Here is a 14,296-nt window from a genome sequence, read left to right as displayed (position 1 = left end):
GCAAGTAACTTGTTCATTAATATATTAGACTCCCGATTATCCAGGGTAATGACTGGCAAGGGGTTCACAGATAACCAAAAAAGATGGTTAAAGCAAAGTAAAAAAATAAACTATTTTTTATCCCGACTAGCTAGACAAACACTGTAACAGATGAAGTAACGCCCTAATTCATTCCAGTAAAACAGTGCTAATCAAAATAGCACTAGTCAAATGTGTTGTTTCAATAAGATAGTATTTTAATTAAAATAATTTTCCAATCAGGTAAGTGTCCTTGCTGACTACCATTTTAATTAAGACATTATTCCCATTAAAATTATTATACAGTACTAATATATATATGCCTAAGTACATTAGATGTACATTTAAATAAATATTAAATAACATTATGAAATTATACCACTTAAGTTAAATATAATAATTCACGTACTGCATTGTTTACATATTAAGGCTTGGAAACATTTCTGAGATACAAAATAAATAAATATGCAATGAAGGAAGCGAATAGCAATTGAGGAAAGAGCCAAATATAGTTTGGTGTTCCATCACATGATTAATTTGTTGCATTACTAATTCATTGCATTGTATTTAATACTACACAAGTGCTGTTGCCATGTGCACACACAGAAATAAAAAGTCATAAATTATTTTTGTGTTCATGGTTTATGGAAATATGGCTCGGATAACCCACAAACCGGATAACCCACACCTGGATAACCGGGAGTCTGCTGCACTGCTTTTCTAAATGCTGGGGCTCAAGACTCATGCTAGTGTATGTGTAAGTACTACTGAAAAGTCAAACTACAATAGAACGTAGTAACTCAAGTGTAGAGTGTGTTATATATTGTAATAAATTATTAAAAACAATAAATAATAATCGTCGTGGGAAAACTACTGGGTTCGTAAATGGATAGCCCAATTAAAGATTTTACTGCACAGTTTTGTTGATTGCCAATATTTACATCACTAACAAATAATCTAAAAATGCCCAATAATCAATTACACTTAAAAATGTTTATTCCCCAGTCACTCGGTTTTTACACACCGCACACCTCGCTGGACCGCACCTCTGGTGGACCTCCGTCGTCGCACTCCGCCGCCGCCGTCGCACTTCCTTTCGCCAAGGATTCGCTCGACGCTTAGCTCGGAACTTCGCTCTGGACTCTCGCCGCACCCGTGGCACTATTGCCCCGGAACTTAACTCTCTCGCCGAGGATCCCGCCGCACCCACGACACTATCACGCAGACTCTCTCGCCCCGGAACTCTTGCTCAGACACTCGCCCTGGAACTCCGCCGCACCCGTGGCACTATCGCCCGGACTATCATCCCGCGCCTACCCGACGCCAGAAATATCGAGACAGGCTTCGGCGGCTCGCGCAACGGCCCGCGGAACTCCCCAGCTACTAGGTGTCAGGTTAACGGCGCCGTGCGGGGAGCGGAGGAAAGGAGGGGGGTAGCGACAACCCTTGTTATCCACCAGGTGTGCGCTGCATGTCTCACGTCGTGGCGGCCACGTGACATCAGTGGCTGTGCGGGTCCACCAGCCAGCTCCGAACCCACGCGTGCCACGTATCTGCTCACTTTCGTAACAATATTTTAGCTTTTTTTTTTTTTTTACAATAGGCATTTGTGATGCTGATCTTTCGACAGCTTAATGAGTACCTACATTTTTAGTTGAGGAAATTATAGTTCACTTAGTCCTCTCTTCAAAATGTGACTTTTATGGAATATTTTGGGAGTACAAAAAATTCCAAAGTACAAAATTGGAGCTAAGCCAAGGCTGAGTGTCCATCGTCCTGTCATGCAAAAAATCTAAATTCTTCCTCAGTAATACATTATCGGTTTTGCTTTTTCTTACTACCTGAGGTATATCAACAATTGCCATTGTTTCTGCACCATTTATAACTGAAATGCATGCGGTTACTCCACACACAGAAAAATACTTGTTCAAACCACTCATCACTGGTGAAAACATCTCAGTTAAACTACATGTTCTGCCTCCAAATTTCATCACTTATGCCATTATTAATACTGTCCTAATCATATTGGCTTTCTTGCCTGACTCTCCTGTGTTTATGATAGAACTGCCGATTATTCTTTGGAATGCAGAAAAAAAATGCTTGATCACTCAATTTTCCTCTTTCTTTTTGCTTTTATTAATTCTTTGTACCTTCCATGAAAACTCTGTTACATTTATCTGCCATTACAAGATAGGTCAAAGCACAATTAAAAATATGGTCATGCATGATTTATTTGATTGAATTCAAGTGCAGAATGGAACAGCATGAAATACATTATTCATGTGGAAACTTATTTATATATACTTCCCATCACCAGCATTTTTTAACAGATGTCCACCAAAAGGACTGAAATTAGTGATAGAAATAACTTGTCCAGGCCTCAGTTTCCCCAACGTCCCAGCACGTCCCCAGGCTCAGTAGAGCACATTTCCCACTGCACCTGCAAATTTCCTCACCCCCCCCCCCCCTCTCCAGCCTTTCCTGGGAACACTGCCCAGAGCTCTGACTGGTCCATAACCCCGGGCAGGGATGACCTGTCTCAAGGTCTGGACACGAGTGTTCAAACGTACCGCCCCTGACCTCAGTGGCGGAGTTATAAACTACTCCGAGTGCCTGCTAAACGCCACTGCCCCCTAGCGACGCACTCTGTCCTCTTCCAAACCACCAGAGCGCTGCTCAAGACTCCTCCATAAGCCCCATGCTTTCGAAGTAGCCTCGTGCAAGATATGTACGAGTCGACTTCTCGGTTCGGCCACTCAGTAAGTCGCGTGCGAGCAGGCACCAGAAGAAACGATGAGATATCAAAGTCAGTATTTCTCGATCTCTGAACTTTTTGGATCGAAGCCGAAGTCCCTCCCTTTCTTTCTAAATCAAGCGCCTGTTTTAATTGTCACCTTGCCCTACCACAGACTTCTTGGCGCAACGTCGGACTGACTACTTCGCATCTCGGCCAGGCCTCAGCAAGATTCCACTTCTGCCATTGTAGGAGAATGTAGTCATCTCGTCAGGGGATGTTTTCCATCAGTTAGATAGTAGTCAGTCAGTCTGTGTGTTCAATGTAGAAATTTTTTTTTTGGCTCAATTTTAATAATTCTAAATTATGAGTGCTTCCGTGTCAACCGCGCTTGTTCGGTACTGTCTTTGCTCACCTGCCAGTGGGCCTTCTTCCTGAACGCTAGGAGCAACACCCTGTTTTGGTGAGTTTTCGACAACCTTTCTCTTCCCCGACCATCACCCATTTTGTGGGCATTTTTGCCCGTTTAATGACTGTCTGTGAAGCAGGTCTAATTCTTTTGGATTTGGCTTCTTCACAGACAGGGTCCAAGAGCCTGAAGCCGACATGGCGTCCACAAGCTCTTCCTCGTCCTTGGTGACCAAGAACTGCTACAGCGCCCTGGTAGCCCATCCATAGTATAAGACGACATCCTCGGCCAGCTAGTTTCAACCATCATACATCCAAATTCTCCGCGACAGCTACAGCGTGCCAATTAGGCTACTACTTCGACGATCTTGATATATCGAAAATTATATAACTACAGGTCTTTAACTATGCTAAGTGCTAAAAATTAAAATTATGGGATTTTTTTTTTTTTTTTTTTCACTATGGCGAAGAAAACATCTTAATAAAATTTTGATTAGGGCCGGTCCATATAGCAAATTTTATAGTATGCATATGTTAGTCCAATTATGTATTTGAAGTAATCAACTTCTTTAACAAACCCAGGTATTGTTATTAAGATAATGTTTTGTTTACTCATGTTCCATCAGACTATAAAAGGAAAATAAAAAGAGGCACAGGTATAGACAAAACTGCACTTGTTGTTATTTATGCTTTTGAAACTTAAATGATCCACAGTCTCCCAAAATGTTCCCAGGGAGTGTATCAGTATCTTAATTGAAATAGTTTTGATTAAATTGTGATATTGAGAAGTCATTGCTCCCACAATGTTTTCCTAATTTCCTCTTAAGATTATTTTCTACCATTTAATCTCTTAAAAGAAAGTTATTTTTCGTGGTGGTGTTCTTTTATTTTTATTAAAACACCAGTTAGTACATTTTAATTGAAAATAAATTTTCTAGTTTATTATAAGCTACGAGTTTTTGATATTGTGAGTTTGGCAAGTTAAATGAATTTGGTAAATTGTATTTGATTGTATTTTAGTATAGTTTTAAATATTTGTGGTTAAGATTTTTAAGTATATTTAAGCTAGGTATACATCAGGATTATTTGGGCACTTGTTTAATGACTTTGTTATAACACAGCAAAGCAGTTGCGCCACTAAGGATGGGAAAGAGAAAGGAACTAACTGACTTCATTGGTGTATAAACTGTGCATGAGTTTACGTCAAGACACTGCGCAGTGGAGTTGTGCCTTTGGCAAGTGTGCGGATCGTGAGAGTGCTGTTCGTGACGAAATATGAATATGTGTGAACTTCGGACGAGTGTTTGGAAGAACACTCCAATACATTAGTAAAGAGTTGTGGCACAAGTTTGGGTGTGGACCTGACGTCACATGCCTTTGGTTCAGTGTGTGCCAGAAATGGCACGACCTTGGTTTGGAGTGTTCTATTATTGGCATGCGAATTTGGCACCTGCCCTTACTTCTGACTATCAAATAAGTTCCCTTCACCTTGACATTAAAGCCCCATCGAATAACTACATCCCATAGTTTATTTGTTTCTTTATTAACTGTTTTTCCTGCTGCACGAATCTAGTTTTCCAGGTTTTATATAAATACTTTTGCTAGCTGTGAAAGAGTTAATAGAGTAGTAACTTTTTGAAATGCAAAGTTGCATTTTCCTCAAAAAAATGTTAAAGACTTTGTAACTTTTTGAAATGCAAAGTTGCATTTTCCTCAAGAAAATGTTAAAGACTTTGTATACTTATCTGTTTTAATATACCCATTGTTGGGGAACAAAGATTTAGGCTGTGAGAAGGTAAATTGAAATTAAGCTTCACACATGCCATATAAAATTGGAATGAACTTCAAGCCTGGGCGATAATGAACTTTATTTGTGTTTGGTACTAACTGTAAATTTACGTAGCCTAATGTTACGAGATCATAATTGTTATCCCTTTTTTTCCTTTTATAATGTTATTTATAACATGTCAGTTTTTAGCTTTTTAGTCAATGTACATGCTAACAAGGTATTAATACTTCATTATTGTACCTTATTTAATGTTTATGGTAAATTTATAAGGAAGTTAACTCACTGTGTGTGGGTTTTCAAAATACAGCAAACCAAGTGGTATTTGATTTAGTCAATAAAATTAATGTCATGAAGTTTAAAATTGCTGATCTCATTACTCACCTTCAACTTTTAAAAGTTTGCTTTCAAAAACATTGTTTTTTTCAATTTTATTAAAATTTTGAATTGTAATAATATAATGGTCATTTCAGAATTACAACATTAAATTATGCATTTTTTAATGCAACCATATTATAAAATGCAAACTTAGATATTAATTATTTAACAAGACAAATCTTTTAACACAACTAGTGTTTCAAATGTGCTTTATTTATTTATTTTTAATTATTTATATTTGCGACATGCCCACCAACAGATGAAAACTATAATGGTGGGCATGAACATACAAATAACACATTCACAATAGATGCAGTCAATGCATGTGGCCTGCACCGCAAGCATGTTGGTGCTACACAAAGGTGGGCATGTCCTACGAGGAAAACAACCCCTGCGCGTAGGCACCACCCGCAAGCAGTCACAACAAGACAAGCAGGCACCGCAAACATGCAGGGATCACATAAAAAAACAAGGATATACAAATACATGAACAAAAACAAGTCATACATACATGAAAAACAACATAAACAAAACACACAAATAAAGAAAAGGACATAACTTGATTACACTAAGATAAATAGCTGGTCAACTTAGAATAGATTACATTATGTATTTTGTACTAGTGAGGAATATTAAGGGATAGTACTAATTTTTATAATTATATTATTATTAATAAGAAAATTAAGCTGTTATTCTTGTTGAAGTTTTTGACGATACTATACATGAATTATCAATGGTATTGTTAAATCTACATAACAATGGTTGGTATCAACTATTGAAAGATAGAATTTTAATTTCAGTGTTATCAAGAACATAATTACATCTAAATTTATTTTCATAAGAGTTTTTTTACAAATACAGTAGTGTGTCTAGTATATCTCTTCTTGATGACAAGGAGCCAAGAAGAGTGTGTTAATCAACATCATTATTAAAATTCTTATTTTTATTTTAATTTTTATTAATTCATTTTGGATTTTATCAAGTTTATCACTGTATTTTTTTCTAATAATATTCCAAATTATAGCACCATATTCTAGTTTGGATCTAAATAAGGATGTATAAAGATAGAGAATAAAATATAATTAAGATGCATTAAGTGTAATATATTTAAAAAAGTGCAAGAGTTATATTCACACTTATTACTAAAGATTGAAAATTATGATGGAAGAATAATTTAGAATCAACATATACAGATTGTTTAATAGAATCATTTAAAAGTTTATAATCAAAATTAATATTCTGATATTTTGTAGTGTAAGTTATGGTAGTATGTTGTAATATTCAACCAGTTTTGAGTTACGTCATCTAACAATTGCAATGATATCTCTCTACAGCAAATAACAGTCCTAAACAGAAATTTTAGTTTTGTAAATTTTAAGGTCATAAGTGTTTTTTAGCTCTCTGGTTATATCATCTATGAAAATATTAAAAAGAAGAGGAGACATAATCCAACCTTGGGGAACACCTGAGCTAGCAATTTGCAAATTGGAGTTGACATTATTTATCAAAACATAGAAATTTCTTTCTTTTAGATAACTAGAAAACCAGTTCAGGTATTTATCAGTTAATCCTATGTTAGAAAGTTAAATGCAAGAACATATATTTTAAGAATTAATATTTCATAAAAATATTGGTTATTTTTGTACTTGTGCAGAATATCAATACAATTTTTCAATCTTCACAATTTTATTAAATTCCATAAAAGTGTAAAATATTTTATTTTGATAGTGTGCATTTTTGCAAAATTCTCTTTTTGTAAATGGTTTTCACAAATATACTTACTATTGCTGAGCAAAATTTTGATTTCTTAATAAGCTTGTGTGAATATCAAGAGTTCAGTTCAAATTGAATACGAATATCAAATTATTTGCGACTATGAATATTAAAATTTGATTAGTAATAATGAGAATCAGAATCCCACTAAAAAAAAATCATGTCACGTAACAACTTTTGGGAAAATAAGACAGCTTATACTAAAGTGAAAGGGTATTGTATTTTAGTTCAGCAATATTATAAACATAATTGTTGCTTATTTCATCTCAAATCTTAAACCATTATTTACGTTATTTATATTTTTTTTAGTCGCAACCTCTGGTTTGTTTTATATATATATATATATAAAACAAACCATACATATACATATACATACATACATACATACATACATATACATATATATATAGAGAGAGAGAGAGACAGAGAGAGAGAGAGAGAGACAGTAGAATTCTCATATACAACGACTTCGCTTGTAACGACTAACCGCTTTTAACGACGATAATGTTTACTCAAGTTAGGTTTCATAGTTAGGTACTGAGAAAATAAACCGTTTAGTGCGACTCCGTTTTAAGTGATCAACTGTTTATAGCAACCATTAATTATGAATATTATGATATTACGTCCGGTTAAAACGACGCACAATGTTTTGTTTACACAACCTACCAATACCTCGGCACCCCAACTTCACCCCGCCCCCTTTATTGGCGCGTGAATCACAGTTAGTCACTTGTTATGACAAGTTCTTAAAGCTCGACAAAATGAGTTCTATGAAGCGAAAGTGTTTTACAATTGAAGAAAAAAGTGCAATATTACACCGATTAGAAGCCGGTGAATCAAATGCAACCCTTGCAAAGGAGTTTGGCATATCTCATTCTACAATATCAACAATAAAAAAGAATAAAGATAAGATCGAGCCGCTGTTTAATGCCAATGTTTTAAAATGCAAATGTGTAAGGACTTCTACTCATGAGCCGGTGGATAAGGCATTGTAACAGTGGTTCCAGCTTCAGCGCGACCGGGGAACAGACTTTCTACGTTAGTTAGTAACAGAGTTTTTCTTTGTATTACAGTACAGTATGTACCTATGTTTATAATTGGAATGTGTAAGAACCATTAAAATAAAGTATATGTGATTATATATCCTACAAAATGTTTTATTTACCTAAACTGTTTTGTACGTCATCCGGTTAGTACGACATAGTTTCGCCGGTCCCTTGAAGGTCTTTATATCCGGATTCTACTCTGTGTGTGTGTGTGTGTGTGTGTGTGTATAGCGAGAGAGCGAGAGAGAGCGAGAGAGCGCGAGAGAGAGCGAGAGAGAGCGAGAGAGAGCGAGAGAGAGCGAGAGAGAGCGCGAGAGAGAGCGCGAGAGAGAGCGCGAGAGAGAGCGCGAGAGAGAGCGCGAGAGAGAGCGCGAGAGAGAGCGCGAGAGAGAGCGCGAGAGAGAGAGCGAGAGAGAGAGCGAGAGAGAGCGAGAGAGAGAGAGAGAGAGAGAGAGAAAGAAAGAAAGCTGCTACTGTATCACATGGTGTTTGTTCAATTGCGACTATAAATTTATATGCTGTTGAAACTATGACGATTACTTCTTTTAATAACCATTTCATTGGAGTGTCCCATGTTTTGTAGTGTTGTAGTCCATGGTTGACTTTTTTTTTTTCTCACTTCTGATGCATGTAACGAAAATAATACAAATAATATTTTGTTTTTAAGTTAAGAATAACAAATATGCCATGTTTTAAATTGTTAATGCCATTTTTCCAGTTACAATTTAGCAAGAAAGTCGCAAAAAAAATATTTTTTTAATAGGTACTTTTTGCAATTTTAAAACGTCGCTTATTGTTCATATTTTTGTTTGTTAAGTCCTATTAAACATAAAAAAAAAGGTATTTATAAACAAAAATGACTAAATAGTAGTGAACATTGGTATACGACAAATTCACGAGGTATGCTATGTCAAGCATTCGTAAGCAAACAAATATTTTTTTTATTTTGAAATGTTAGTATTCGAGGTCGAATTGAATAGCATACCTGCCAACTTTTTAGTTTGGTCATCAAGAAAACTTTTAAATTGGGAAAATGTATCGTAAATCAATTGCGGCAATTTTTTACATGCTTTATGTGCAATTATTTTCTATTTTTCTATTCCATTTGGTTTCTGCTTATTTGCTAATGACATGAAGGGCATATTGATGGCCTAGAATGAAAACCTCATACAGTCAATATTGTAAATGTACTGGGAAACTAAACCTATCCAGAATGTGCCAATTTATGCAGCATGCATATGAAAAGCAAAATGATCAAGTGCAAAACAAAAGCAATAGTATTCACTAAACAAGATTACTTAAAGACATACCTTGCTATATCACATGTTTGTTACATATTTCAGTCATCTCCTGATAATCATCCTTGATGCAATTTTAAGACTGAATGTGCCTTATTTGCTTTACCTAATAAATCTGAGGTAAACCTTTGTTCATAACAAACACAATTCCTTGATTTCAACACAGAAATAGACTGCAAAGTTTCAGATGACATGGAGGACCTAAATTGAGTTCTGTTTTTTTTTTTTACCATACTGAAAATGCGCTCATATTCTGAATTACTGTGGAAAGCACGTTTTTCTTATGCTTAGGACACTTCACTTGTGTCGTTATGTCGGACCTACCTCCATGAGCAATACTAAAATCACACCGGCACATTGTGCAAAACACAAAAGTTTCTCCTTTTTGCGACTTCAGAATACACGGGAATTCGTTGTTATACACAGCACGGTAAGTCTGAATATATTACTTGTTCGCTAGCTAACTCATGGTTCCCACCACGTAAATACACACGGAAAAAAATGGTTGCACAGCAGTACATTGGAACTACGAGCAATAGTCAGCCATTTTGGCTATAATATAAGGAACACGGAACAGACAAAGGAGGTAGGGCTGACGTCACAATTGTGGTCCGTTCCTTCGTTTAAGGAAGCACTTTTTCGTTGCGGTAAGTGGAAAACGACCGTAGACCGTCCAGTCCAAACTATATACAAATAACTATCTCTTGTTTTGTTTTCATTCCGTCTTCCGTCGGTGCGTCGGTAACATGGCCAGTACAGTAAACGTTGGCAGGTATATATGGCCGGTACAGTGAATGGTAATAAACCGCCACGCAAAAATAAATCCGTAAGATATTAAAGACGTCCGTAAACCGTAAAATAGTATTAAAATCCGTAAAACTTACGGACAATCCGTAAAAGTTGGCAGGTATGGAATAGGAATAATAAACTATTCGTATTCAAAAATTGAAATATTCAAACAGGCCTATTCCTTAATGATTTTATGCTTTGTGTTTAAAAGTTAAAAAATGCAAACATGCACACAATCATTGTTTACCTTAACATAGAGTTAGAATGAACAGTATTATAAACAATGTTGAAGACCTAGCTTATAATAACAAATCAATAGATTAATTTTTCTGCTACAACTTGAGACCTTAAGTTGTAATAGTGTAACAATTATATTACATGTTATCAAAAATAAATATTTCCTACATTTGTTAAACTACATATAAAAAATGTTGAGCAGAGAATTGAGATGTAAACTGTATTGCAGGTGTAATGCGGGCGTCTGGCGTCTTCAGTACCTCAGAGGCTCCTCTACCTTGACACCAGTCGGCTTCTCCAACCATCCCCTCATCTCCAAGTCTTGCTTCTTCTTGTATTCTTCCTCCTGAGAACACATCAAAGCCTCAACAACCCAGGACATGCTTACAGTTCTTAAAATATAATTTCCATATTAAGTCCACGCTTATAGTTTGTAGCCTTAAAGATCATAAAGTGCTTTATGAACTTTTAATAATTATTAGTAGTTGTAGTACATCTTTTAACCTGATGTTTATATGCACAATTCCCATTCACTTGTAATTAACATAAATGAAACATGTTTGTTTGCTTCTTAGGGGATGCAGTGACTGATGGTAAATCACTCGCTTCAAGGCGATACTGACTAGATTACCAATGCAGTGGATATTTATTCAGATGGTGGGTTTTCTCAGACTCCCTTTCCCCCAACAAGTATTTCATCACTACTCCATTTCACCACGACACACTCATCTACACCGACCTCTGTGTCGAGATCTAAAACCAAGTTCATTCCTTCTCAGGCATCATTGGAATCGACAAACCAGTTAAAAACAATTCTCAAAACATATAAACTTTAATTAAGAAGAATACATTAAGTCCTCCTACAACTTTGGATTATGTTCCTTAAACTTGCAATTCATAGAAAACAACATTGTATAAATCACATTTTGCCTTAAGAACAATGTTAAATACAGAGGTTATGTATTTGGAAATCAAAAAACACCAGGCATTGTGTCATATTTTGCCAACTGCACATTAGATATAGGAACTTTAGAGCTTTAGTTTTACTAGATTATTAAATAGACAAGGAATGATACATAATTTGCATTGTACATTCAATATAGATTTTATTGTTTGTACAAAAAAATAAAATGGAATTTGTTCAAAACACATTTACAAATCTCTAACAATGTAATACTAAAACAATATTTTAATGGTAAAAAAAAAGTGCACAGCCCTGTAGTTTGAGAAAATTTGTAACTAAATATTCTTCAGATTTGTTTTTTAAATATGTAATTTTTTTTTATTATTGTTTAGTATTGTGTGGCCCTATGGACCCTCTTTTCATCATGACAGATGTTTACCCCCCCCCCCCCTTCCCCCCATCAGAATATTCCATTGAATGTTGTGCAGGATAATGTAGTAGTAGGACTTAATCTTTAGTATCATATTGTTAATGAAAATGTCCTGAGTAGTCTGCCACATTGGGTGCAATTTATAATTAGTTAACCAGAAGCAATATCAGATTCCCTACGCTTCTATTGTAACAAAATAATTCTCTTGCTCACTAAAATATTTGCAATATTTTTCTCAAAGCTTTATTGAACTATTTACTTTAGCTTATATTTTACCTAAAATGCACAGCTTTCTGCACCAACACTGTGTTTCGGTGATTTTTCATCAAATTGGTAAAGATGGGTTTATGACAGAATTAACAGCACAAGAAATGGTCTGTGCTAGTAAGATGATGCTATGTATACAAGTGTAATGATTTATAATTGTTGTGTAGGTGTCATGACAGTGGAGTAGGACCAGCTGTTGAAATAAAAATTGACAGAAGTTGTATATTTTGTATTTTTTCTTAATAATTACGTAAAAGCACAAATAAGAGTAAAGTAGAGTGTGTTGTTGATGCAAAAATCTGTTTGCTTGGCAGAAGCCTGGCTTCGTTTGTTTTATCTCGAGTTGCTTCTACAACAGTGTCAGGAAATATTTTCAGTCAGCTTGTAAATACATTGTGGACAAATTTCCACTCAAAAGTGAAATCTTGATTCTGCAGCAGTTGCAGATGTTAATCAGCGTGATAACATGACACATTACTCTGAGGAATATTTCCGTAAGAAATTCAGTTTCTTGCTAAGTGAGGAGGAAACATTCAATTTGGAACTTAAGTTTGCCAGGTATCAAGCAGAGAACCTCCCTCAAGAAATTCTCAATAGTGACAGAATGGATGTTTCATTGCATTTAATCATGAATATGAAAACTGCAGATGGTGCGCCTAAGTCTGGTCCTCACAGCATAGTCAGGAAGAACAAAACAGAATTCCGTTCTACATTAGGCTCCAAATTGTTAGTCGTTATTCATACAAAAGTTCACATGATGGCTAGCAGGAAAGTATGTTACGAACAGAAATTCAGCAAAGAACTGCTTGTTCGAGCAAAAAAAAAGCAACTAACAAATATGTTGCAAAAGTTGCCATAATTGAGTGGAATTCTTGGGACATCAAATTTTAACTGTATATTTTACACATGTTGTTGAAACATTAAGTGTATTGATTTGACAGACTTAGCCTTATCCTGTGTGCATCCATACGCCATTTGATTAAAAACTGATGTGAAAGTTACTATACATGAAAATTGAAATTGTACATAAACTATTAGGCCTAAGTTGAAAATGACATTCATCTGCTCAAATAGATGAGTTAAATTGAACTTTCTAAGTAGGCCTATTTGGTTTAGCTTAATTTTTTATATTTCTAGTGCTATAAGTTTGTGTGTGGTTTTCTTGTGTACAATTTCGTTGTAAATTGATTTTGTCGTTAATGGTGTAATAGGTAATTTGTTAATTACTAGAAATTACTGATTTTTTACAAATATATTACTGAAAGATTGGCACCTCTGGATTTGTCACCTATCACCAAAAGAACAGCAGGGGCACATCAAATTCATTACAAAAATTTATTATAGGAAATAATGAACTTAGGACTGAACGTAAATCTAAATTGTGATTTTTTTTAAATTTTTGTATGATATTTATTCATTTATTTTGTACTTTTTATTTTATTGCGGTTAGTTTGTTCATTTTGTTCTAGATAATGGAACCATGTTCTAATTTAGATACCACCAAGGAAATATAACGCATTGTTATAGAATCTATATTAGATGTATAAGTAAAAAAATTACTAAGGGCATGTAGCATTAGCTATAATGGACACAATGTGATAATGAAACAATAATTTAGAATCCAGTGTGAGGCCTAAGTCATTTACCAAACTGCTCTTTGACATTTGTTTGGTTTACTAATTTATAATCAAAAACAATAGATTGATATGTTCTAGTGAAGGTTGTTGTTTTAGTTTTTCCATGGTTGAGATTAAATAAATTTAATTTACACCATTTCATAATCACATGGATGTCACTTTGAAAAAATACATGTAAATTATTAATTTTCCTATATATTTTTAAATCATCTCCAGAAAGTAGTCCAACAGAATAGTTTAATACTTTTACAATAGTATCATCAATAAAATTACTGAATAGTCATGTGTAGCATTCCATAACCACTAACTCCAGCAAATTAATCATACAATCATACTGTAAATGGAACAGTATGTTAGGCTATAAGGTGAAATAACACTTTTGACTGAAAATGTTTATGTTGATGTTTTCTGAATGTTTCATAATTATTCTATACTCATGTTTCCTATAGGTATGTATTATGTATAGTAATTTAAGTCATTTTTTGTGCTTTAATATTATTATTATTGATTTGGGTTAGGTTCTATATAAAGCTGAATGTAGTGTTTTTTATTATTAATTGTTTCACTGTATATACTTTATCACTTAAAATT

At 34.8% G+C, this 14,296-nt stretch overlaps 1 protein-coding gene across 6 annotated transcripts in view; it reads right to left on the bottom strand.

Moving 5' to 3' along the window:
- Positions 1-14,296, bottom strand: part of LOC134527896 (protein FAM177A1-like) — a 56,741-nt gene that overhangs the window by 27,485 nt on the left and 14,960 nt on the right. For all 6 annotated transcript variants that reach the window (XM_063360906.1, XM_063360904.1, XM_063360905.1 and 3 more), the window contains one exon: positions 10,728-10,813. In XM_063360906.1, the coding sequence (XP_063216976.1) occupies positions 10,728-10,813 (86 nt within the window). The remainder of the gene's footprint in view (positions 1-10,727; positions 10,814-14,296) is intronic.

The sequence above is a fragment of the Bacillus rossius genome, chromosome 1, assembly GCF_032445375.1.
Source record: "Bacillus rossius redtenbacheri isolate Brsri chromosome 1, Brsri_v3, whole genome shotgun sequence".
Classification (NCBI taxonomy): domain Eukaryota; kingdom Metazoa; phylum Arthropoda; class Insecta; order Phasmatodea; family Bacillidae; genus Bacillus; species Bacillus rossius.
This window is presented reverse-complemented; position numbering and strand designations above follow the sequence as displayed.